Here is a 27600-nt window from a genome sequence, read left to right as displayed (position 1 = left end):
CTGTTATTCGCTCTGTCATCCGTTGCTCCATCTGCTCCGTTATTCGCTCTGTCATCCATTGCTCCATTTGCTCTAGATGCTTAGCCATCTGTTCTTTCATCCGCTCCTCCACTAGTTTCTCTACCCGCTCATTCATGTGTCGTCGTAACTCATCAGTCTCCCTCCTGAGTTCTGCAATGGTATTTCTTGTGCCCCATAATGTGGAAGCTGTGGGACCAAACCCCATCATGCGGACCCGACCCGGATGCTCTGGTCCCAATATCTGGGATAAGAGATCGTCTCGGGCAGCACTACTCTGAGAGGACTCAGCAGTCTGAGTTGCCCGTAACTCCTCAATCATTTCCTATAGTGTAGAAAAACATTAAATAAGTTGTTCAATATCATTACTTAATGAAAAATATTGGCTAAGATGTCAATGATTGATAAATTTCTACATACAATAACATGAGCCGACTCTTCGTTCACAACACTCCCATCTTTCTTCCAATGGGTCGTTATGAACAACGTTGCCCGATCAGGAGACTCTCCACCAAGATTCTTTGCCTGCTTTTTCCAAGTAAAAACAAATGAGTTGATAACAATCATATTAAAACAGAATGATGGCATTTCAAGTTTAGAAATCAAAGAAGAATTTACCTCTTCTTCACGCACTTGAGCAAAGCTCCTTGAGCCGGTAGTGTGGGCCATACGATGCTTGCTGCGGTTGATTTTATTCCTTTGAGTGCGGGCCTACAATGTGACATAGTAAAATAACTAAATTTTAATATAAATAACAATATACACCAACATGGATATAATTTTTCTTTATGTTTAATTTTTACATGTCCTTCATCACTTGACCAATAGGTGACGAGCCACTTCCAGTGTGTCGGCTCCACTCGATCAGGACAGTGAGCTAGTCGTTCCTCATTAGTCAAATATCGCTTGTAGTGTTCTTTTTTTAACCTCTTCTTCCACTCCTTCCATGAAGCTCCGATGGACTTCATTACCCAATTTCGACGCTCCTCGTCGATATTCCACTTGATCTACAATACATCAATCATCAATTATACTTAGTATACAAAAATACAAAAAGAGTAATTGAATTTTTGATTTCATATTACCTTCACTTCATTCCAAATCTCATTCTTGTGAGATAGTGGCACATGATGCCAACTATCGTGATCAAGAGGCGCTAAGCGCCCATTCCTAGATAAAATGCCCAGCCACCTTGTAAATTCATTGTACTTATGTCCAATGGGCTGCCCGTACTTATTCCAACTGATATTCAGTTGCTTATGAGTGGCAAGTTCGCCACCTCGCTGATGACTGTAGGGCCTCGAAATCGTCTATTATGAATACCACCCTCTTTATGAAACAAAAGAATAGATATGAGCATTCTAAATATTTGAAATATAATATCTACATTTAATTAAATCAAGAACAGAACAAAACTATAAAAGTTACAAGCTTAACTTCACTTCACTTAAATTATATATTTACATACCCAGAGTCGATGCTGAACTATTTGAACTCTGTCCAACCTGGTTGGTGGTCGGGACCGGGTCAATAAAGCTCGAATGATGATGGTCGGAGGTCGACATCTTCATTTCCTTCACAATATGAAAATAATATATGTAATGAGATTGGAGTTAACCAAATAATTGTGAGCATAAAAAAAAAAAAAAAGAAGAAGCATGCATCACATTTGTGTTAGGCATCAATACCTAGTCATCAGATTCCGACCTAGAATCGTGGTCCTCTTTAATCAAATTAGATAAGTTTTGTGGAGTGTTAACTTCGTTTCCCTCCACATCCGTCCTATCCTAACTCACATTATCATCATTGGCAAGCATAGTCGCTTCCAATGTATGATTAACGCAAGGCAAGCTTTGAAGGTATGTATCATTATCAACAAACGAATCATTCATGCCCATTTCGAACAAATCCCTTGGCTTTGACCTGATAACAACATGCCAATCACGATCAATAGGATCGGGGACATAGAATACCTGTTGTACTTGGGTTGCTAAGACATATGGTTCATCATACAGGTTCCGACCATTATGCCATAATTGTTTGAAATTCACGAGCGTGAACCCAAATTCATCCTTCTTGATTCCCCTGCCCTGAGTTCTTACATCCACCCAATCACACCTAAATAATACAACTTTCTTGGACCCACAATAATCCAACTCGATAATGTCTGTTAAAACACCATAGTAATCCACATCCCCTATAACAGGGTTTCTATCACTTGTACTTGCGAAGCTTGATGTCTTTGCCGTCACTACAACTCCACTATTCTGTGTTTTCAAGTCTCTCTCACGGTCTCTTGTACGAAACCTGAAACCATTAATGATGTATCCTTTAAATCTTCTTGCAACAGTGTTAGGGCCCCGAGCCAGGCTTCTAACTTCTTTCAGAACTTGATCATTCCCAACATGGTCCATATGCTTCCCAAGCCAATCTGGAAAGTTTTCATTGTGGATGCGCTCTAGGAGCCTCGGTGCTCTTCGGGGCATCTCTTTCTTAATCACTTTCCTGTGTTCACTGCATTTTATTCAATTCGATGAATAAGTTGTAAACAAGTGAGATTCTTATGAATTAACGCTACAAATAAAACTACTCTTACTCAATGAATGGTGCGACCGCATTGGTGTTGAACAACACATATCTATGTGCCTGTGTCCTATCAACATATTCGATAATAAACACATCAATCTTTCCCAATGGACGACCTACTGTCGCATCCCTAAAGTCCTCATTTCGAACCGATCTGTTGAATCTTGTCTCAACACCATGTAAGTACCGAGAGCAGAATGTTAGGCATTCTTCAGCTAGGTACCCCTCTGCAATCGAACCCTCTGGCCGACTTCTGTTTCGAACGTAGGACTTTAGTCTCTGTAGGTACCTATAGTCACATAATAGACATATAAGTATACATGAATTTATCTATTACAACAAGATAAATGAAATGGCATATTAAGACCTTAAAACACACCTTTCGATTGGGTACATCTAGCGGTACTGTACTAGCCCGGCTAACATTGCCTCGCTGGCTAAATGTATAGGCAAATGCACCATGATATCAAAGAATGACGGTGGAAAGATCCTCTCTAAATGGCAAAGTGTTAAAGCAATCTGAGATTCAAGAAACTTGAAATCCTGCAGCCGGCCAACCTTGGAACACAAATCTCTAAAGAATCCGCTTAATTCAATTAGGATTGAGCTCACGTTTGGAGGTAATGTCCTTCGCACGGCGATCGAAAGTATTTGTTGCATCAAAACATGAGTGTCATGCCTCTTGAGTCCTAAAATCTTCTTCATTTTGAGATTGGTACATCGTGAGATATTACTCGCATAGCCATCTGGTACCTTCATGTTCTTTATGACTCTGCAGAAATCATCCTTCTCCTTATTCGCCATTGTAAAGCATGCAGGGGGCAAATATGTTTTGCATGATGGTCTCTACTTTGGGTGAAGTGTTCGTCTTATCTTTATTTCTTGGAGGTCCAGACAAGACTTCACATTGTCCTTTGTCTTCCCGTCGATGTTCAACAACGTCCCAAGAACATTATCGCATACATTCTTCTCGATGTGCATCACATCAAGGCTGTGACGCAACATATTACCTGCCCAGTATGGTAAATCGAAGAAAATACTTCTCTTCTTCCAACAAGATGCCTTTCCCTTTTCCTTATTATTGTCTCGATTTCTCTTCTTTCCAACTTTGGTATCAGACTTCTTTCCAAATATTATGTTAATTTTGCTCACTTGAGCTAACACTTCATTTTCAGATAGTTGTTTCGGCACATCTCTCAACTCCAGCTTTCCATTAAAGTTCCTTTTATCATGTCTATACCTATGATCTCTATCCAAGAATTGACGATGACCCATGTAACAAAACTTATGGCTATGTGTTAACCACTGGGACTCTGTGTCCTTATTGCAGTTAGGACAAGCGAGCTTACCTTTTGTGCTCCATCCTGACAACATTGCATATCCAGGAAAGTCACTAATAGTCCATAACAAAGCAGCACGCATTCGAAAATTCAACTTCGATGATGCATCGTAAGTGTCGACACCGACCTCCCACAATTTAAGCAATTCTTCTATCAACGGTTGTAGATACACGTGGATATTATTGCCAACACCATGCAGGCCTGGTATAAGTAGAGACATCATGATGTAAGGCTACTTCATGCACATCCATGGTGGTAAATTGTACGGCATCAAAACAACAGGCCATGTGCTATGAGCAATACTCATCATCCCGAAGGGATTGAATCCATCAGTTGCTAACCCAAGCCTGACATTACGACTATCATATGAAAAATTTGGGTGTTACTCGTCAAAAGATTTCCATGCAGGAGAATCAGCAGGATGTCTCATGCACTCATCCTTAGTTCGTCCCTTGTCATGCCATTTCATGTTTTTAGCTATTTTGTTCTTCCATAAATAACCTTTGTAACCTTGGTATTAATGGAAAATGCCACAATGTCTTTGGTGGAATCTTCTTAACTTTGGAGGGAATAGTTGTTGCCTCATCGTCATTAGAATCATGTTCCATCGTTTTCCATCTGGATATACCGCACACAGCACATGACTCATCGTTCACATTAGTCTTCCAATACAACTAGCAATCATTGGGGCATGCATCGATCTTGTTATAACTGAGGCCCAGTTCTTTAATAATCTTCTTGGTCTCATAAAAGGAACTCGGCAACGTCTCACCCTCGGGGAGTGCTTCTTTCAACAATTCAAGCAACATGGTAAATGACTTGTTGCTCCATCCATTTAAGCACTTAAGTTGATACATTCGAACAACAAAAGAGAGTTTCATGAACTTCTTACATCCCGGGTACAAGGCTTGTTCGGCGTCTTGCAACAACCTGAAGAATCTTTCAGCTTCAGGATTCGGTTCCTCTTGTATTGGCTCCTGTGATGGCAACTCAGTTGGCATGTCATCCACACCTGATATTCCAAACACATCATGCAACAATCCATGCATGTCATCACGTGGAGGAATATCATCATGTGTACTAGTTGCAGGGCCGGAAGTCGATGAAGAAGATGCCTCCCCATGGAACACCCAACGGGTGTAATTCGGCATAATTCCCTCACACACAAGATGATCTACCACTTCTTTATGAGCACGCCAAAAGAGGTTGGCGCACTTTACACATGGACATAAGATCTTCCCCTCGCTAGCAGCATTGTTGAATGCAAACTCAATGAATTCCTTCATGCCCTTAACATATTCCAAGCTCACCCTATGTTGTCCAAGGAAACAAAGGGAACTCTTAAAAGAATGCAACTTTATAAGGAATCCAAATTCGAAGGAGAGGGTGTTGCTCAGCACATACCTTGACTTTTGCATCCAACTCTTATCCATCACTTGTATCCAACTTTGAACAATGCAATACTCTGCCCAAAATTCATGTCAATCCACTGTAGTTATTACTCTACTCAACATTGATCCTGCTACTATCTTATATTCTAGTATATTTTATCCACTCTGTTAATCCATTTTAATAGATAATTTTATGGCTTGAGACTAAAAATGAAGCATATCAAAATCTCAAGTGGACTGCACCGCGGTAAACAGTGTGAATTGAAATTCTACCATTGAAAGATTTTTGTGGGCCACAGAAGTTTTAGATCAAGATGTTATTTGCTTTTTCCCTTCACCCATGTCAACGTGATCTTATGAACAGGTTGGAGGACAAATAAAAATCACTTTGGGCCCTAGAAACTTTTCAACGGTGGAAGTTATTATTCCCACTGTTTCCTGTGGTGTGGTCCACTTGAGCCTTGGATATGCTTCAAGTTTTGGCTCAACCACTAAAATGGGCTAGAGAAATGATGGACAGTGTAGATAAACTATATATATATTCATATATATATATATATATATATATATATATATATATATATATATATATATTCACAGTGGGCCCAACTGAGTTTACTCAATAGGATAAAAGCATACTGAGTTACTCAGTACGCAATCCGATTTCACTTGGAAGAGCCATGGGGTCCAAAGCAATGGTTGGATTTGAATTTCTTCCTACCACCGTGAGGGTATTTTGAGATGTTTGTAGCAGATCCGGTGGTGTAGATATTCAATCTAACATGTTCTAACCATCAATACTACACATGTTAGACAATCTCATCCATCAATTTTCTCCAAGTTTCCATGCTAATTAATAAACAGCTGGGACATCCTATTAAAGTTTGATTTGGTCCATTTTACCATACAAGACTATTTGGATAGTAATCAATTGATACATCTTCATTTCACAGAAGAGAAGACTCTGTCATGTTCAGGTTCCATAGGCTACACCATACCATCCTGGGATTCACATAAGAGATGGGGCATGGTTTTTCCTTGGCCAAAATTACTTTTCAAGTTGGCTGAGACAGGGCATTGCTTTTGTCCCTACACTTTTTCAGTGGTTGGAGAAGATAAGCCATGACTTCTGTAGCTAGACTTGATCCTGCTACTATCTTATATTCTAGTATAAATTTATTTGTAATTTCCATTTTCTATCCTGTATCTTATGCTTGAGGCAAAGTTAATCATGTGTGTGAATGCAAACGAAAATTTTAATTGTTTTGAATTATCATCTGCATGCCACGTGAATAATAGATTACTAACATAGTAACACCATTGTTACACATCTGACCATCCGCCGAACAATTTTGATCAATGTGTATTCTCAATCAACACTCAACCACCCACAAGAACATAATAAAATTTCTTTTGATCTCCGAATTCCAAAATATATGAGATTACTAAAATTCATGTTTTTTGAAAGATTACTAAAATTCACATGAAATGCTTAGAAGCAGAAACAGGTAAAAGGATGAAGGTCAATGTACCTTGAAGTGAACCCTCAGATCCGATCCCCTGGCCTTGCAGGCTGAGAAAGCAAACACAACAAAAACAGATTAGAAAACAAATTTCTGAAACCAAAACTTCCTACACACTTTTGACCTTTCAAGCCTAATCCAAATGACCATGAACCCTGAACCATGAGGAGGTAGAAATGAAAAGAATTGAGCTTTTGTACTGCAGTGTCTATAATAATAACATTTATCCTTTCATATTTACCTATTAATTTACAAATAAAACTATATTGTACATGCACATTGTATGTACTGCAGCAACCCACATACCCTAGCATACCATGTATTGTAAGAAGGAGCTTAATACAAAAATGTATGGATTTCCATGTCATATTAGACCTCTGACACAACACTCCACCTAAAACAACAAAGATCTCAATTTGATCATTCTCTTTCCAAGGATTATAAAGATCTCAATTTGTTCAGCATCAAACTCAGTAATGAAGGGGCTCATTACACTTCTTTTTTTTTTGAACAAGATCAAAAGAATTGAGCTTTTCCCAATGTGTCTTTCCATTCCACAAAAGTTCAATGGAAACTATCAGATTAATCCCATTTCAAAGCATATAAATTGCCATGGTTCAAATCTTCTTTGAACAAGAAATCTGGATAACCTTCTCTTCAATACTACTACATCTATCAAGAAATGATTTATATATATATATATATATATATATATATATATATATATATATATATATATATATATATTTATTTTTCTTCTTTTTCTTAGAAACTTTTTTTCAGGAATGAAGTATTTACTCAAAAAAAAGAAAAGGAAAATAGCATCAAGGAAGCAGGACAGAATTCTCAATGTAGAGACTAACAAGGATCACCCTCCCTAGCCAGGGAGACCACAACAATGCTACCATCGCTGCAAAAACAGACAATCTATATGTTTATCAAGGAGGCTTTCTAGAGGGCAGTTTTTGTCAAAAACGAAGACAGGCAAGGCTTCTACTTCACAAGAGGTAGCCCATCGCAAAACCTTTGATAATTCCCTCCCCACAGTCAAGGAGCCTAGAAACTCCCTCACAAAAATCCTCAAACCTTCAGAAAGTGGCCTTTACGGAAATCATCTCTTCCATTAGGCAGTAGAGATGCTTTGACAATCATGCCTTTCTCATCTCCAAACACCCCATCAACACCACAAAGAACAGTGATCTAACAAAAATAAGCCATCAAAATTCAGCTTCCAAACTCCTGCTGTACAAGTCCAAGCATGTGTACATGAGGCTCTAAAGCTTTATTACCTGCGACTTATATTCCAATGTCTGAGAAAATCAAAAAGCCTTGACCCCACAAAGATACGAGTATGGTGGAGCCCACATGATGATACTAAAATTTAAAAATTCAATAACTTCGTCAATGGAATTCATCACATTCTAAAAATCTGACTGTTCTTTTGTTTTCTACCTTTATAGCAGGTCATTCCAATATGTGGCACCAGAATGGATATATATTAAGCTCCTTCTTACAATACATGGTATGCTAGGGTATGTGGGTTGCTGCAGTACTTACAATGTGCATGTACAATATAGTTTTGTTTGCAAATTAATAGGTAAATATGAAATGATAAATGTTATTATTATTGTATTATTAAGTTTGGCCCAGAAAAATGGAAAACAATCAAAATCAGCTTTAAAATATCTGTCCAATTTCTGCTATGAGACAATGTGAACATAAACCATGGTAGAGATAGCATTTTACAGAAATTCTGCAGCAACCAGTATGAGGGATTTTTATTTTTTTTTGCATATGTCTAAAATCTCATTCCTAGAATAAATATCCATCAGAAATACGCACATATAAAAATGCACTACATTCTACCATATTAGACTTATCTGGCATAGAAAATGCGCCGCTGGACATAACTTTTTTTTAGATATACTTTTAGATAAATCTCTAAAATCTAAATACAAAAACCTAAATTACAACTTAAATCAGCAAGAATCGAAACAAAATCCAATGAAATCTCTAAGAATAAAGAGACATAAGTTAGATCAAGATCAAAACAAATCAAGCACCAGAAATCAAGAAAAAATTACAAAAACCAAACCCTATCCATGTTTTTGCAATCGGTGAGGAGCTGCAATCGGTGTATATGCCCCTTGTTTTTCTAGCCTGCACGAAAATCGGCAATGGAGGAGCAGATTTCGCATCAGAGAATAGGGTTTTGCTCTCAGATCGAACACCAAACCCTAATCGCTGATATTGCAATGTAGAAACTGCTCAAATCCAGCAAATGAGCTAGAAACGACAGGATTTTCCACTTCCTGAGCAAGATTTCAGTGAAATCAACAAAAAAAACTCCTCAAATCGAACCAAAAAACGTGGAAATCGGATTTTGAACGGCCAAATGGGGAAAACGCACGAAAATGAGAGATTTCTGCCCCGATTTTTGATTTTCGAGAGAATTTCAGTTGAGAAATCAGTAGAGAAAAAAACAGAGAGAGAGAGAGAGAGAATGAGTACCTGAAATCAGCGAAGAGATTGCTGGTGTGGAGGACAGAATTTCCTTTCGGAGCTGAGGGATCATGAGAGAGAGCTGAGGGAGTATGAAATGATCTGATTTTGAGAGAGAGCTGAGGGAGCTTAGGGATTTTGAGAAAGAGCCGAGGGAATTTTTTTTTATAGCTCATCTCATGTAAAGCTCAGATCTCAAACACGTGTTACAACTATGCGGTTCGTAAGCCCACACATATGTGAAGCTTTGCCTATCTACACGCCAACATGGAACACATTGGAGAGATCCGAGCCTTTCATCAGGTGGGCCAAGCTGTTTAGATGCTAACTACTAAACATTTAACTACTAGGTGACAACTAGATGGTTGAGAAGAAAATGGTACTAAGCTGTAGAAATTTAACTATCAGATCTGATGGTTTGGATTATCTAACGAGTTTGATTTTTTCTGGCTGTGATCCATCCGCAGCAGGGTCCATGATTTTTATGGTCCTGATTTTCCTTCATGTAAGCAAGGATCTGAAAGAAAGAACCTTAAATTCACACATGCATAACTGGAGCAGATATAACGTTGGAGTATAGCAATTTTGTAGCTGTCCATTTTTCATCCCATTGCTTGTAAGATGTGACCCACCTGAGTAGTGAAACAGCCTGGTTTGTAGGCCTTAAGATCTAAACAGTGAGGCCCACCTGATGGAAAGTTGTATCTCTCACAGGTGTGCCATGATTACGTGGGCCACATGCTTTGGAAAAAGAGAATCTCTCTATGTGTGTATCAATGACTGCTAATACGTACATGTGGGCCACCTTCTGCTCTAACTGGCCTGATCTGTGTATCAATGACTGTTAATACGTACATGTGGGCCACCTTCTGCTCTAACAGGTAATAATGGCTGTGATTTCTTAAAGATGAATATGGAGTGTACTTTTCACCCACCTGTGAATCAAATAGAGCAATGTCCAGATGGAAAATGGCCCATTCATAAAAAATTAGACCTTTCGCCTCGGTTCTTATGCAACTGTGGGTAAAACGTAGACATTTCACCTCGGTTCCTATGCAATTGAGGCTAAAAAGTAGACTTTTCGCCTCGGTTCCTAGCAACTGAGGCTAAAAAGTAGACCTTTCACCTCGGTTCCTATGCAAGTGAGGCTAAAAAGTAGACCTTTCGCCTCGGTTCCTAGTAACTAAGGCTAAAAGTAGACCTTTCACCTCGGTTCCTATGCAAGTGAGGCTAAAAAGTAGACCTTTCGCCTCGGTCCTAGCAACTGAGGTTAAAAAGTAGACCTTTCGTCTCGGTTCCTATGTGACTGGGGCTAAAAAGTAGGCCTTTCGCCTCGGTTCCTATGCAACTGAGGCTAAAAGGTAGGCCTTTCGCCTCGGTTCCTATGCAAGTGAGACTAAAAAGTAGACCTTTCGCCTCGGTTCCCAGCAACTGAGGCTAAAAAGTAGACCTTTCGCCTCGGTTCCTATGCAAGTGAGGCTAAAAAGTAGACTTTTCGCCTCGGTTCCTATGCAAGTGAGGCTAAAAAGTAGACCTTTCGCCTCGGTTCCTATGCAACTGAGGTTAAAAAGTAGACCTTTCGCCTCGGTTCCTATGCAAGTGAGGCTAAAAAGTATACCTTTCGCCTCGGTTCCTAGCAACTGAGGCTAAAAAGTAGACTTTTCGCCTCGGTTTCTATGGAACCGAGGCTAAAAGTAGACCTTTCGCCTCGGTTTCTATGGAACTGAGGCTAAAAGTAAACCTTTCGCCTCGGTTCTTATGCAACTGAGGCTAAAAAGTAGACTTTTAGCCTCAGTTATTTAGCAACTGAGGCGAAAAATGAACTTTTAGCCTCAGTTCCATAGCAACTGAGGCTAAAAAATACATTTAGCCTCCATTTTTTCAATTGAGGCTAAAAAATTGAGGCTAAAGACCTACTTTCTTGTAGTGCAGGGCCATGGTATACTTAGGTTATAACCAAAGGGTGCCTGTTTCGGGCAAACGAGGCTCATCTGAAGGTCCATTATTCACTTATGTCATAGCATAGTTTCCCTGACAATGGATCTATGCTAGGATGTGATTTCAGAGCGATTGGATTAGCTGATCGACTGCAGGGGACCCATGTCAGTTCAACGGTTATACTTATTCGATCGGGGCCAAAAGTATATGGATAAGAGTAGGGAAATTTCTTTTTCCCATAGGTGAAGTTTGGTCAGAAACTGAAGATCTAAAATCTTCAATTTCACCTGTGAGTGAATGACCCAATTCACTTAAGTTTCATTGCATTTTATAAAGATATTCGGGTTTCTCACACACTTCATTCAAGGCTCAAATTATCCATTTCTTGATATTATTTGGGCCCGATTCCTACGATGGTTGTCAAGCCCATTAAGGCAGTCATAACCTCATAGTTCACGGTTATCGGACTTTCGACGTGCGGTCCAGGTCCGATACGGAGTTTCAATGTGCTCCTGAGAGCAATAGGCTTTTGAGATTTTTCCTACAATCTCAAACAGTGTTGAATTAGCAATTTTGATGGTTTTAGGTCTTACCATTCGTATTGATAGTGGTTCGAGCTAAATCCACAGATTAATCTAGTTCAACACTTAATTAATTTTTGCCTAAATTTCTACAAAATATGATCCTCAGGGATTTCTGCCTGAGGTGGTACTCGGGTCTTTGTACGGATTTTTTTCGAGACGTTATGGATTTCCTTAGACTATCATTTCACATCTGTTGGAAGGGCTGAAATGTATTATAGCCAATGGCTAGGATTCAATGACAATTTAAGGTTCAATTTACTATATAAAGGCTTTTACCATACGATTAGAGAATTAGAGAGAAATAACCCCGTTTTCCTTTTTGAGACCAGAAGTGCAGTCATTTTGATATTCATTGCTAGAATTTACTGTAGATGTTGGAAATTACAGTTATCGCTAAGAAAGTTTCTCATAACAAAAGATCATGTTTTAGTGCTTGGAGTTTGCACAAAATTGCTGGAAATTTCGGTTGAGTTGTCATAAATTTGATTTTAATGTAGAAATTAGGTTTAATAGCCTGGAAATTTGTGAATAATTGCTGATTCCATAACTATTTTCTGTGTTTTACAAAAATTGGTGTTGCAAATTCATTGTGGACCTTGTAATGTACCGTTGGAACTGAAGTCTGTAGATGACAATCAATCAAAACCATTTAAAAGCTAGATTGGCTGCAAGTGCAGCAAAATAAACTCAAGAAAGAAGTACACTAAATCACTAATACCTTAGATGATCTGTTCACCCCTAACTTCCAACCAAGTTAGCATTAGATCAGATCATCATTCCTCTAATGATTAATCATAAATTTTGATCTGAAACTTCCATTAAACAAAAATCACAAACACACAATAGTCATGCAGCACAAAAACACGAACTAAGAAAGTACAAAAGGAGCCAAGACTACCTCAAGAAACCGATTCCAGTGCTGGGAATTTTGCAGATCAAGTTGGGTTAAATCTTTCACATGTCTGTCAAAGAAATCAACTCTAGATTTTAGTGAACAAAATACCATCTGTATATTTTGAAATTTAAAAACCTAACGACAAATTTATTATGGGTTCTTTTTTTCTTGATGGATTAGAAACAAAAATACTAGCAGTAAGCACCTAGGAGCTAACTGAACCAAGGAGGAATCATCCACCAAGGGATCTCCACTATCTAGAGCTGCATTCCATGGGCCTCCAATTGCCATGAAGGAACGATCTTTCCTAAGAATGCATACCTCAGGATATTATTAAGATGGAGTATCCTGTCTTCGTAGAACACAGCTCCTCTAGAGCATGGCTACTGATACCACTCATCAAGATCCCCGGAAATGAAGAAAAATAATAATAATAAGACTAGAAAGATCCAAGTCCCCAAAGGAACAAATGATTACATTTCCAATTTCTGTTTCTGCAAAGCAATCTCTAATTATATGTCCATAAAGCTATTTCTGCCATCTTTCAAGACTCACCTTTAGGGTTCGTTTGGATGCCTATGAGTTGTAAGTGGGAAGTGACTTAGAGGTAAATCACTTACAAGTAGTGTTTGGGGGAGGAAATTCGGCTGTAAGTCATCAAAAGCAAACTGCCAGGAAACCTCATGGGGCTGGGGGTAAGAAGTCACTTCCCTATGAATGACCTGCAGCTGAAAGTCAAAACTTGGAAACTAACATGCATCAGGGCATAACTGGATAGAACAGGACGTGGCATGTTCCCCAACAAATCCATCCTCAGTTGCTTATTTCCATTTGACGTAGTCCACAGCGAAAACTAAGAGCATGATGGAATAAATTTATAAATCTTACAGGAAGAACTAACTCATCGAATTCATTTGGAACAGACATCGAAATGATTACCAACTGGGATTCTGCAATGCATGATCCTCGACCCAAGGACATGCATACAACCCTCAAGTAAGCCCATGGACCAGTGATCCAGGCCGTTGATCTGAATGGCCACAGATGGATGGATTGTCCAAGAGTGGAAGATCCTAACCATCCAAGCCATGGCCTTTCTCAGTCAAATGTGGATGACAACTGTGTTTTCTTGTTCTGAACCCTCCATTCGCAGTCCACGAACAGTTAAATGGTCACACCAGAGATTTTCATGGCGCATGGCGCACTACTGATGAGCCAATCAAATCAATGGTCCAGATCATCCAACCATGGACCCCACTAGTACAAAATTAGGAAACTGAGAGATCATTCAAATCCTCCATTCCGGGACTGTATAATTCCTCATCACAAAGAAAGATCATAGGATGAAGGAAATGCAAACGCTATTGTACACACCCAAAACATCGAAAGCTTACTTCAATGATCGCATCATGCATTTTCATCTCCTCCAAAATGGCATTCCTCAACTCAGATATCCACATCTTTGCATCGTCGTCATCTGCACATTCTTCCACCATCTCGTCCCTAAAAAAAAAACCTAATTCAGAACAACTGAAGCCAAAACCCTAACCCTGACAATGCGAGCAATCCACCGAAAGAAAAATAAAAGAAATAGAAGAATCCAGAACTCACGCCCATGCAAAAGCCCTAAGGAATTACACGTCCTGCGTGATGTAATGCCGGAACATCTCCAGCTCCAACTACCAGACACCAAACACACAACGAACGGGGTATACGTGGTGATGGATTGTGTTTGGTGAGGGTTTTGGATTTTGATTTCTGTTCCATGATGAAGAAGAGGAAATCCGATGCGAGTCGTTTGGACGAAGTCGATCGGACCATGTATACGACCTTCTGCAGTGACATAAATGTGGGAGATTGTGATGATACTGAGATTTGAAGAGCGGCGAAAGCAACCGAGGTCCATTGATTTCCTGTTTTCCTTATTGTCCAGTAGTGATGTGGTTTACCTGTGTAGATCGATCAGGAAACAGAGAAGATGACGAAGATCGACGGTGTCAGAGGGGAGCATTGCTAGATCAGAAGGTTTCATATGCAAAATCGATGGGTTTCAATCTATAGGGGTTTAAGGTTTTAAAAGGGGCTAGGTGCGGACGATGATGGGGTTTTAACAGGGATGAGTTTGAGGTTTTGGAAGGAGATTGGAAGGAAATGGGAGTTTTGGAAGGAGATGGGAAGGAGATGTGGGTTTTGAAAGGGGCTGGGTGGGAGGCCGGTGGACTTGGCGGGAAGAAATGAGAAAAAAATGAGAGAGAGAGAGAGAGTAGGGTTTGCAACTAGGGAGTGTTAAGACAATTAAGGAGCGGTTGCGAACCGTTTTAGCCTAAAAAGCCGTTTCTAAACCAGAAACGTAACCGTTCCCGAGCCAAAGTTTTAGTGTAGTGTCGGTCTCGATGTCCTATCTCCCGAGAGCTTGGGGCAATCTGTGCAGTTGGCTCAAGAAATCTGCTGTCTTCCAAACGACCACGAAGCGAAACTTCAGATATTAGAGGTAGCTGTGCAAATCCATGAGTTCACTAATTTCAGCATGAACTGTGCTGCAGGTGGGGAAGATGTCTCTATATGCTGTGAGCTCTGCCATCAAAGAAATTTACAAGCTGACGCTCGATCACAAGTAGGCAATCGATTAATTTTCAAGTCAAACCATCTTCTTCTCCATTTTAGGAAAGTAAATACATAAATATATAAGTTGTTGGTTCAAAAAATCAAATGCAATGCCAGCTATGTCATTGCATAGTTTAGATCCGGCTCTTTGGGGTGGTAATGGGTGGGTTGTGTTTAAGGCTCATCTTGCCCATTCACTTATCGATCCATTCAATTTCAGGCCCAAGCCCACTCATTCCTATGGTTGAGCTGGGCTTACAGAATATTCTGCAAAAACCTAGGCCTGGACCCTGCTCACTGTCCCTATGGTTGAATTTGAACGGTTGCTGTGTTTGCTTTCTTTGACATCCATTTGCCACCTGTTAACGGTTAAGATTCCTATAGTATCTGGCCATCCATGGTGGGGTCCATGACGTTTCTCATTTTTTTTTATACTTCATGGTTTTTTTTTTTTTTTTTTTGGTTTTTTTAATTTTTTTGGAGCAATATATTGGATGGTTTACATCATATAAGGTGAGAGATTAGTGCTTTTAAATGTGAGGAAGCTAAAACATTGATGGTTTGGGACATGCAATTCAATTGACAGTAAATTTCAGCATCTTATTTATGCAAGTGTTATAAAATATTATGTTAATTTTGCATCATATGAAAGTCAACTTGAGTTGCATTCAACGTCTTTAACCGCATTCTCTTCTTGTATACTCAATGGTATAGACTTGTGTTGTGCTTCATTATTGTTCATATCAACGAATGGTCTCCCTGACCCCTGGTGAAGTCAGTTTAACTTATTGTACGGAATTTCTACTCACTAGAGGAATTCCTAGGCGGAACATCTATTGTAGAGTGGAGCATTATGCTTACATTGTTGATCTTCTTGGTCAGGCTGAATATTTGGTTGATGTTGTCAGTTCGGATATGAATTCCTTAGAAACAAAAATAAAAAGGAAAAAAAATGAAAAGAAAAAAAGGAGAATTCTATGTATTTTTTCTGTCCCTTTTTCTTTTCCTAATTCTTGTTATGTGCTTGATATGAAGGCTTTCGGTTGCTCTAATATAATATACATTCAATAAATAACATACTCAGACAACCATTCATTTGTCTTGTTCGTTTGTGGGAACTAAAAACATGCATTATAAAATCTACATTGTCTTATTTGACTTACTTCTTGACATGTTTGTTCTCTTAAACTTGCAGATGAAGACTTTGGTAGTGAATGTTGCAGATGGGTATCAACGCTGCTTGGTTGAAATGATGTGTGCACAAAGAGGTTGGAAATGGTTGTATTGGAAAAGTTAGGAGTGGACCATATGGAGGGTTTTTTTAATGTATTTGAACAATTTTCAACTTATTGTTGTAAATATTATATATCTTTTATTTTAAAGTCATACAATATTTTTTAATATTCATTTTTAATTATATTATAACATTCTTTTGGTTTCAAATATTAAAAAAATACAATTTCCAATCGAAAAAAGAAATTTATTGCCTTTTACCGACACTTCCTAAATAAGGGAGGGTTCAAAACCGTTCTTAAATATGAAAAAATACCATTCTTAAAATACCATTCCCAAAATGAAAAGGGTTTAGAACCGTTCCGAAATTGAAAATTTACGATGGTTTTTAACCATCCCTAAATTGAAAATTTGCTATGGTTTTCAACCGTTCCTAAGTTTTTGCAACACCCTATTTAGGAACGGTTAAAAGCCGTTCATAAACCATTTAGGTAGGAACGGTTTTTAACCATTCCTAAATAGGGATTTTGGTGTAGTGACATAAAATAATCTATCTGATAATCTCTTTCCAACTATTCTTGCTGTAGTGATTTCAAATTTCTTTTCTTTTTTTTTTTTGTAATTTTCTTTTTAGGATTTAGTTTAGACTTGGGAATAAGTGTTTCATGCCCAAGTGGGTCTATGATAACACTCTACTTCTCCTAAGTGAAGGAGGATTACTCGAACGTTTACCTATCCATTACTGGATTAAACACGCTTTAGATCATAGGAGTCAATAGAAAATATGCCTATAAATTAACCGCTCCATTCTGCCGAAGAACAACAAGATGAGAATGTTGTGCATAATGTTCATCTGCCTAGAACGTTACATGATTACTTACAACCAGCAAGGGTGAATACACCTCACGGATTTCAAACCGGGAGTGATCCAAATACTTTCGAAGTTTCATGGAATTGACTCTGAAAGTCCAAATATACATCTCAAGGATTTCAATGAGATTGTAGCAACCCTACAATTTGATGTCTCTGAGGACATCCTGTGACTGAAATTGTTTCCTTTCTCTTTGAAAGAGAAGGCCAAGTCTTGGCTTCATTCCTTAAGGCCAAGATCAATGGGGACATGGGCTGAGATGACCAGGGAATTCCTTAAAATGTTCTTCCCTGTTTATAAGACCAATACCCTGAGGAGGGCGATAATGAATTTCTCTCAAAAAGAGGAAGACACCTTCTTCTAATGTTGAGAGAGATTAAAGGATCTTTTAAATTCTTATCCACATCATGGCTATGAAACTTATCAGGTTATAAGCTTTTTCTATGATGGACTTACTTCGCCCATGCGCCAATTCGTAGAGATAATGTGTAACAGGGAATTCATGAATAAGGATCCTGATGACACATGGGATTATTCGATGTACTTGTTGAAAACGCGTAATCTTGGGATACCTCATCAAAGCCCACCAATGCCATGCCGACTCAATCTAGAGAAAAGGGAGGAATGTACATCTTAAGAGAGGAAGACAATGTGAATGCTAGGGTACCTAATCTCATAAGAAAGATTGAAGCCATGGAACTTAAAAGAGTATAAATGGTCAAACTTGATGAGAACGTTGAAATTGGTTATGGTAATTACACCAATAACATACACTTGGCATATGATTCTCCCACAATTCCCACGTTTTAAAAGTTATTACACGAGAATCTAATGTCGTGAATAATTATCAAAGGCCGTTCAACACCCACATCTCAAACACGTATAATCCTAGTTGGAGGAACCATCCCAACTTCAGTTAGAGGAATGGGTAAACCACCAATATAGAGAGAAATCCTCAAGGAGCTTTTCCGTCAAATTTGAATCCATTAAATTAGAAAAGATCCCAAGAAGATATGGTTCAGAAATTCATGCAAAATCAAGAAAAATTTAACTAAAATGTGTTACAAGCATTCCAGGATATTAAAATATCCTTGGGAGTGTTTAAACCATCTATCCAAAGAATTGAGTCACAACTAGCAGTTAGGGAGAAAGGGACTCTTCCAGCCCAACCACTACCTATCCCAAAACAATAATGAGAAATAAGTGACCCAAGCTCTTCGAACCACCATGTGGAGCAAGCTAAGTTTACCCCAATGAGGGCTAAGAAGATTAAGGACTTGGAAGAACATGAGAGGAATGATGGAATGATGGACCTGGCTATGCTACATATGAGAAAGAACCGAAAAAAGAGTATAAGTCAGTTGCTTGGTTCCCTCAAAGGTTGATTTCACCAAAACCTCTGTTTAACACTCAGGACATATTGGAGATGCTTAAGCAAGTGAAGATCAATATTTCTTTGTTTGATGCCATTAAAAAAATGCCATCATATGCCAAGTTTTTGAAAGATTTATGTATGGCTAAGAGATGGCAAAATAGTCAAAATAATTTTTTTTTGATAAAAAAAGTGAGTGCCATCCTCAAGCAAGATGTGCCACAAAATACAAAGATCCCGGTAGCCCAACTATCTCTTGTGTAATTGGGAATTACAGGATTAAACATGCACTACTTGACTTGGGAGCGAGTGTTAATCTGATTCCATACTCGATTTATGAGCAGCTTGGCGTTGGTGAATTAAAACCCACCAGGACCATACTTCAACTAGCTAATCATTCAGTTCGTATACCGAGACAAATGATAGAGGACGTACTAGTCAAAGTCAATAAATTCTACTATCCAGTAGATTTTATTGTCTTGGACACACAACTCATTATTGACATAGGCACTCAAATTCCTGTCATCCATGGTCGGCCATTCCTAGCAACATCAAATGCCATCATTAATTGTAGGAATGGTATCATGAAATTAACTTTAGGAAACATGACTGTTAAGGGTCAATTATTGCATATTAGACCCCAATTATTACTTGGTTTTATGAACATGATAATGCTTAACATTCTATTTTAATCATGTTTATGTTGCAAGGTGAATTTAAGAGCTTGGACTGAAAAGGGTACTAAAAGCATGGATTTGATGCTCGAAAATCACCAAGGAAAGGGGATGGATCTCAAGAGACTGAGATTGAAGAATTCACACACCAAAGATCCAAAAAAACTAAGTGATTGAAGATAACGAGGCATGAAAATCATCCTGAATGCAAGATCATAGGGTTCCCACCATCTGTTTGACATAACTTTATATCCAGCCCGAGGATCATAAAGTAACCGTACATGTAAAATTTTAGCCCTTGGATCTTTGTGGAAGTTGTCCAACGGAAAGATTAGCCATAAATCATTGATTTGGGGCCCACCTGATGTCCGGATATGCCTCAAATTTGGGCTCCACCCTTAAATTAGAAGGAAAGACGGATGAACGGTGTGGATTTGCCAAAAAGGTCAAAGCAGACCACACCCTACATTGTGCAAGTGCACAGTAGGGGTGTGGCCGCTGTGCACTAAATCGGCCATAGCAGTCAAAGACCACTGACCCGCATAATCATGTAAGGATTCAAAATCCTCCTTCTCGCCGTTGTGAACGGATGAACATAGAGATCCGGGCGATCTTTGTGGGCCATCAATCTTAGCTCAGATGTCCGATTTGGACCATCTAGTAGCCTCTAACAAGCCATCTAATCCAGGCCTAGGAGAGAAATTGAAGAAAGACAATGAAGATCGGTTTTCAACTGTCCAAACGGAAGAGAGATGGTGCCAAGAAATATTTCGTAGGCCACCACAGATCCGATCCAAAACTGTTCATCTCTGACTGGTTTTTCGAGTTGAATCCAATGGACGGACTGGATTTCCCTGATGGCACTGATCAGGGGCCCATCAATCATCACAGCGCAAGAAACGTGCGCAAGACCTCTGTCCGAGAAAGCCAGGCGATTCGGCATGATGGTCCACCAATCTCGGGACTAAACCAATGACCTTGACTATCCAAATTCACGGGACGTGAGTCTCGACCCCGTCTAAGGAGTCGGATCAGAAAATCGGGACGATCAGCCAGCCTAGATCAGATCTAATGCAGGTCGGTTTCCAAGATTCGCCGCACCAAAACAGGGATTTTCTAGAATTTCTTCTGCGGAAACAGAGTCGGTTCTCTGACTCTAATCGACCTATGGATAGAAATCCTATAAAGAGAAGAAAAACGTTGAGAGAGAGGGCAACAGGGAGAACGTGAGCAAAGGCAAAGAGAGAGAGAGGGTGGAGGCGGCTGTTTTCAATAGAGTTTTTTCCCTTTCTTTTCTTCTTGTTTATTTATGTTTTTTTTAGAGATTTTAGTTTAATCATGTTTATGATTGGCTAAACCTCTTAGCTAGGGCTAAGAGGTGAAGCTTTTAGTGTAATGGGATGTTTTCTATGGCTCTAATTCATGTTTAAGTTGAACTATCTTTGATTCTAGTTTGTTTATAAGAAATACTTTTAGTTTTTTAATAATTTATTGTGACTTAAATTACAATGGATCTGCGATAGCTTTGAGTACGTTCTTTTCATTATTGAAATTATGATTTTAGGAAATCCTGTTGTTCACCATCATTCCCTAGGCATGATTGGATGATGGAATTCTCCCTAACTCTCATAATTCTCTCAGACTGGTTGTGGATTAGTAAATTCTGTTGTTTTCCTTGTCTCGTAGGCATGGTTTTGTGATGGAATCAATTCTAGTTCTCATACCTCTCATCTCTTGAGAACTGGATCAAAGGAAGTTCATAGTTGATTTTTAATGACATATCTTCCAACTAGATGAAGATGGGACTTTGATTCTAGTTGTGTTTGTAAATCAAGCATAGATATCCCTGATTTCTATAAGTGGATCCTTGGAAACCCTAGTTTCCCACCTTTGAATTTTACAAGCTTTAGTTTAATAATTCACAATTATTCTTTTACATTCTCCTTATTTAGATTACATCTTCTTCTAGTTCTAATTCTAGTTACTTGCAGAATACGTACAAGGTTCAGTCCTTGTGAATTCGACCTCGGTCTTACAGAGATTATTACCACAACTCGACCCTATACTTGGGGTTGTGAATAAGTTCTTGGGGCAGGTTTAGGATTTTCTGTTTGATTTTTAAAAACTAACCTAACTTTCCTATTTTATAGGATCCTGATAGAAACTTTCTAAATTGGTAATCTCTTTCTATTTTTTCTATTTTTCTATTTTTAGGATCAGGTTTTATTTTCTATTTTTAGAAATTAACTTACCTTCTAATTTTAGGTTTAGAACTTTCCTAATATGCTTTTAGAAATTTTCTTTTTTCTGTTTTTAGAATTTTTTTTTTTTTTTTAGAAACTAGTTTACTTTCTATTTTTATTTTGAGGAACTTTCTAATTTTAGAAATTCTTCTTTTAGAAACTGACTTGTTTTGTAGGACCTTAACTTGGGATCTTCCAATTTGGTAACTTGTTTCTAATTCCCTCTTTCTTTCTAATTCTAGATTTCTATTTCCTTTCTCTTTTTAGGTTTAGATTAGAATCTGAATTTGAGGGCTGAGAGTGTTTCATGCCCAAGTGGGTTCGTGACAACACTTAACGTCTTTTGAGTGAATAAGGATTGGTTGAGGAGTTATCTATCTATCGCAGGATTAGACACCACTCAAGATCCTCAGAGTTAATTGAAGTGATGGCTGCAAATCAACTTGTAAATCAACAACCTCAACCTCGGGTTGGGGAAGTCCCAGATGAGAATGAGGTGCATCAAGCACCCCCACCTCGTACTTTACGAGATTATTTACAACCGGCAGGGATGAGCATGCCCTCATGCATGATTTTTCTAAAAAAATACGGGACAACATGGATATCAAGCCAGGGGTGATCCAACTCCTTCCAAAATTTCATGGTCTTGAATATGAAAATCCATATTTACACTTAAAAGAGTTTGATGAGATCATAGCCACTCTATATTTTCCTAACGTGTCTAATGAAATGGTCAGGCTGAAACTCTTTCCCTTTTCTTTGAAAGAGAAAGCTAAGACGTGGTTACATTCACTACGTCTTCGATCTATTGGTAGATGAAATGACATGACAAGGGAGTTCATAAAGAAAATTTCCCCATACCATAAGACGAACACCCTTAGAAAGTTGATCATGAACTTCGCCCAAAAGGTAGATGAAACATTCTTCCAATGTTGGGAGTAGTTCAAGGATCTTGTCAGTTCATGCCCACAACATGGTTTTGAAACATGGCGAATCATGAACTTTTTCTATGATGGACTGACATCTCCCATGCGTCAATTAGTCGAGACAATGTGCAATGAGGAATTTATGAATAAAAGTGTCGATGATGTGTGGGATTACTTTGATAAGCTTGCCGAGAACACACAATCATGAGACATCTCTCCAAACCAAGCATTATGTCTAGGCCGACTCAATCTAAAGAAAGGGGTGAAATGTATCTCCTGAAAGAGGACGATGATATCAGTGCTAAAGTAGCTGATCTCACTGGAAAACTCAAACCCATGGAATTAAATTAGGAAAAAGCTAAGGAAATTGTTTGCGGTATTTGTGCTTGTAACAGTCACACAACTAAAAATTGTCCAACAATACCTGCCTTTGAAGAGGTATTGAATGAGCAATCCAATGCCATGAATAATTACCTAAAACCTTTCATTGAACCTACCTCTAATACATTCAATCCTAGTTAGAGAAATCATCCAAACTTCAGTTGGAGGAATGGACAAACGGCTACCCCTCAAGGTTTCTTCAACCAAATCTTAAATCAAGAGAAACCTCAAGAGGAACTGGTTCTAAAACATCTTTAAAAGAAAGAGCTTTTCAATCAGGGTATGCCACAAGCCTTTCAAGACCTCACAAAGGCCATACAAGGGCTTGATAGAAGGAATACGGTTGGGAATAAGGAGAGCCTTTCAGCTCAACCTCTTCCCAATCCAAAACCACAATATGAAGTTAGCGATCTGAGCTCCTCAAATCAGATGGAGTAAGCTAAATCTATCACCACTCTTAGGAGTGGGAAGACTATTGACAAAACCATTCCGGTTAGGGTTGAAAAGCCCAAGAACATAGAAGAGGACAACAATGATTGATCTAGCCATTCTTCACAAGAATTAGAACCAGAACTTCAAAGGCAAGCTGGTTACCCCATTTCTCCAATGGTTGGTTGCACCAAAACTCCTCTCTAACTCTCAGGACATTCTAGAGGTGTTAAAATAAGTAAAGGTCAATATTCCTCTACTTGATGCAGTTAAACAAATACCTTCGTATGCCAAATTACTGAAAGACTTGTGTATGACTAAAAGATGACAAATATTCAAAAGAAAATCTTCTTAACTGAGAAAGTGAGTGCCATCTTAAAGCAAGGTGTGCCATAGAAATTCAAAGATCTCGGTAACCCATCCATATCTTGTGTAATTGGGAACTACTGAAATGAGCACGCACTTCTTGACTTGGGAGCAAGCGTAAATCTGATTCCCTACTCGGTCTACAAATGATTAGGTTTGGGTGAATTAAAACCCACCCTAACCACACTACAACTTGCTGATCACTCAGTTCTTGTACCGAGAGAGATAGTTGAGGATGTGTTGGTCTAGGTTGACAGATTCTACTACCCAGTAGATTTTATCATCCTAAATACGAAACCCATCAATAACATGAGCACTCAGATTTTCGTCATTCTTAGTTGCCAATTCCTTGCCACTTCAAACATAATTATTAATTGCAGGAATGGAGTCATGAGTATGTCTTTCAGGAATATGACATTGGAGTTAAATATATTTTTCAATACTGGCAGACGGTTAGAGGATGATGACGATTTCTACGATATTAACATGATTGAATCTTTCATGAAAGATAGAACACCTTTGACCTAATCCTTTGACCCTTTAGAGATGTGTATGGCCCACTCCCATGATTTTGATGATGACATGATTAGGGAGATGGGTGTTATGCTTGATACTACGCTGGTACTTGAAGTTAACCGGTAGAGGCCACAATTTGAAGAGTTGCCCCAAACTGATGAAGTGCCTCTACCGTCCAACCTCAGGGCACTGAAGCTTAACATAAAAACTTTATTCTCTATTTTAAAATATGTCTATTAAGTCAAGATGAGACATACACGGTGGTGATTTCTTCCCACCTTTAGCAAGAACAGGAGAGTATGCTTATATCTACTCTCATTGAGCATAAGGGAGCCCTTGGATGGACAATTGTGGACCTCAAGGGAATTGACCATTCAATTTGTACTCACCACATTTATCTCAAGGATAATGTAAAGACATCTCGGTAATTACAGTGAAAACTAAATCCAAACATGAAGAAAGTGGTTAAGGACATAGTTCTTAAACTAATGGATGTGGGTATCATATACCCTATATTCGATAGTCAATAGGTGAGTCCAACTCAGGTGGCTCCCAAGAAGTCTGAAATCACCATCATAGACAATGCCAATAATGAACTTCTGCCAACTAGAGTTACTACTGGTTGGAGAATGTGCATTAACTATAGAAAGTTGAATACCGTCACAAGGAAGGACCACTTTTCTTTGTCATTCATTGATCAAACTTTGGAAAGGCTAGCTAGTCATTCATATTACTATTTCATTAATGGGTATTCGGGCTACAACCTGATAGAGATAGCCCCTGAAGATCAGAAAAATACCACATTCACATGTCCTTTTGGCACCTTTGCTTACCGAAGGATGTCATTCAGACTATCTTATGCCCCTGCCACTTTTCAACGATGCATGATGAGTATTTTTTCTGACATGGTGGGGCAATATCTAGAGGTCTTCATGGATGACTTCTTTGTCTTTGGTCCATCTTTCAGCATTGCTTAGTGAATCTTAAATGTGTACTGAAGCGATGTGAGGAAAAGAATTTGGTACTCAATTAGGAGAAGTGTCATTTCATGGTTCGTAATGGAATTGTCCTTGGACATATCATCTCGTCCAAAAGAATTGAGGTAGATAAAGAAAAAATTAATCTTATCTCTAACCTACCTCCACCCAAGAACATACAAGACGTGCAATTCTTCTTAGGACACGTCGATTTTTACAAAAGATTCATAAAGGACTTTAGTCTTCTTTCTCATCCTTTATTTAATCTACTTCAAAAGGATGCACCATACGAGTGGACTGAGCAATGCTAGGAAGCTTTTATCAAGGTCAAGGGCATGTTAACCACTACACCTATCATGCAGCCACCAGACTAGAACCTTCCTTTTGAACTTATGTGCGACGCGTCTGACTATGCTCTTGGGGCGATTTTAGACTAGAGAAAAGAAAAGAAGCCCTACGTTATTGAATCCTGCCCAAGTGAACTACTCGATCACGGAAAGGAACTCTTAGCCATAGTGTTCGCTTTGGACAAATTTAGGTCCTACTTGATCGGATCTAAGATCATTGTTTACACAAATCATGTGGCACTTAAGTATCTTCTTTCCAAGAATGATGCTAAGCCCCGCCTGATTAGACGAATCCTCCTACTCCAAGAATTTGATTTGGAAATAAGAGATAAAATGGGAGTAAAGAACGTAGTGGCTGACCATCTTTCCCACCTTGATCTCCCTAATTCCCTTGGAATGACACATATCAATGACATGTTCCCTGACGAACAACTGTTCAAAGTCTCCCATTCACCTTGGTTTGCTGTTATTGCTAATTATCTTGCCACAAGCTCCACACTGACACATTGAAATGCGCAAGATAAGAAGAAATTTTTCATCGAGGTGCGTAAATTCTTCTAGGATGATTTGTATTTGTTTAAATATTGCCCAGACCAAATCTTAATCAAATGTGTGCCAGAAGATGAACATCATAGTGTCATCTCCTTCTATCACTCTCAGGCTTGTGGTGGTCACTTTTTTGCTAAAAAGACCACGGGCAAGATTCTGCAGTGTGGCTTTTACTAGAGCATTATGTTCAGGGACACTCATGAGTTTTGCAAAGCTTATGAGCATTGTCAGAAATTAGGAGCATTGTCCCATCGAAATATGATGCCCTTAAACCCTATTCTTATCATAAAAGCATTTGATTGTTGGGGCATCGATTTCATGAGACCATTCCCCCAATCTTTTGGCCATTTATGCATTTTGCTCATGGTATACTATGTCACTAAATGGGTCGAAGTGATTCCATGCTGGAACAATGATCATTGAACGGTCATTAAGTTTTTATAAGAGAACATCCTTTCCTGGTTTGGAACGCTTCGAGCCATCATTAGTGATAGAGGTTCACATTTTTGTAATAGACCATTCGTGAAATTAATAAAAAAATATGTCATCTCTCATAAGGTGAGAACTCCATACCACCCACAAACAAGTGGGCAAGCCGAGATTTCCAATAGGGAAATTAAACACATCTCGAAAAAGACGGTTCACCCTGACCGTAAGGATTGGTCAGTCCAATTGACCGATGCTTTATGGGCTTACTGTATTGCATTTAAAACCCCTATTGGAATGTCTCCCTTTAGACTTATCTATGGGAAAGCTTGCCATTTGCCTGTGGAGTTGGAACATAAAGTCTACTAGGCAATCAAAAATCTGAGTTTCAATTTGGACAATGTTGGCTAACTATGCAAACTTCAGTTGAATGAACTCAAAGAAATTCGGAATGATGCATACGAGAACTTGAGAATTTACAAGGACAGGATGAAGGTGTTTCATGACCAACACATTCTTCAAAAATCATTCACACCAGGTCAAAAGGTCCTTTTATATAATTCTTGATTACATCTCTTTCCGGGCAAACTCCGATCTCGTTGGACCAGCCCTTTTACTATTATCAATATTTATCCTCATGGGGCTGTCGAGATTCAGAATCCAAACAATGGCAATGAGTTTAAAGTAAATGGACATCGATTAAAGCCATTTGTTGAGAAACTTGATTCAGAGGACATGTCCATACCTCTGACTGATCCTATGTACCAGGATTGATCTCCCAGTCTGATGCATGTATAGGTTGGTTTACTGCTTTTATAGGATTAGGGTAGTTTGCTTTATGTCGTTCTAGGGTAGTTGAATTTATGCTGTTAGGATAGGTTGCTTTTTGTTTGTTTTAGGATAATTTAC

At 38.8% G+C, this 27600-nt stretch overlaps 2 protein-coding genes and 1 non-coding gene across 3 annotated transcripts; all 3 read right to left on the bottom strand.

Annotated features, from left to right (window-relative positions):
* Positions 1–387: 387 nt before the first annotated feature.
* On the bottom strand, positions 388–1271 carry LOC131249624 (uncharacterized). The gene is made up of 4 exons (XM_058250417.1): positions 1104–1271; positions 822–1025; positions 637–729; positions 388–543 (listed from the first exon to the last, which is right to left on the bottom strand). Exons 2-4 carry the CDS (start codon positions 984–986, stop codon positions 388–390), a joined length of 414 nt encoding a protein of 137 aa, XP_058106400.1. The 5' UTR covers positions 987–1025; positions 1104–1271.
* Positions 1272–4590: 3319 nt separating this feature from the next.
* On the bottom strand, positions 4591–5460 carry LOC131248774 (uncharacterized). Its single transcript, XM_058249228.1, has 2 exons — positions 5349–5460; positions 4591–5255 (listed from the first exon to the last, which is right to left on the bottom strand). Exons 1-2 carry the CDS (start codon positions 5375–5377, stop codon positions 4619–4621), a joined length of 666 nt encoding a protein of 221 aa, XP_058105211.1. The 5' UTR covers positions 5378–5460; the 3' UTR covers positions 4591–4618.
* A 17187-nt stretch (positions 5461–22647) lies between these two features.
* On the bottom strand, positions 22648–22754 carry LOC131250312 (small nucleolar RNA R71). The gene has a single exon (XR_009173235.1). It is a non-coding gene; the product is annotated as a small nucleolar RNA R71 (small nucleolar RNA).
* Between the last annotated feature and the right edge of the window lie 4846 nt (positions 22755–27600).

This window comes from Magnolia sinica, chromosome 6, assembly GCF_029962835.1.
Source record: "Magnolia sinica isolate HGM2019 chromosome 6, MsV1, whole genome shotgun sequence".
NCBI classification, from domain to species: domain Eukaryota; kingdom Viridiplantae; phylum Streptophyta; class Magnoliopsida; order Magnoliales; family Magnoliaceae; genus Magnolia; species Magnolia sinica.
The sequence above is the reverse complement of the archived record's forward strand: the minus strand, read 5'-3'. Positions and strand labels throughout refer to the sequence as shown.

Coding starts and splice junctions, on each gene's coding strand:
- LOC131249624 (XM_058250417.1), bottom strand. CDS start 986: ATGAAGTCCATCGGAGCTTCATGGAAGGAGTGGAAGAAGAGGTTAAAA. Junction 730..821: donor GGTCAAGTGATGAAGGACAT/GTAAAAATTAAA, acceptor GTCACATTGTAG/GCCCGCACTCAAAGGAATAA. Junction 544..636: donor CTCAAGTGCGTGAAGAAGAG/GTAAATTCTTCT, acceptor TGGAAAAAGCAG/GCAAAGAATCTTGGTGGAGA.
- LOC131248774 (XM_058249228.1), bottom strand. CDS start 5,377: ATGGATAAGAGTTGGATGCAAAAGTCAAG. Junction 5,256..5,348: donor AGTTGGATGCAAAAGTCAAG/GTATGTGCTGAG, acceptor TGGACAACATAG/GGTGAGCTTGGAATATGTTA.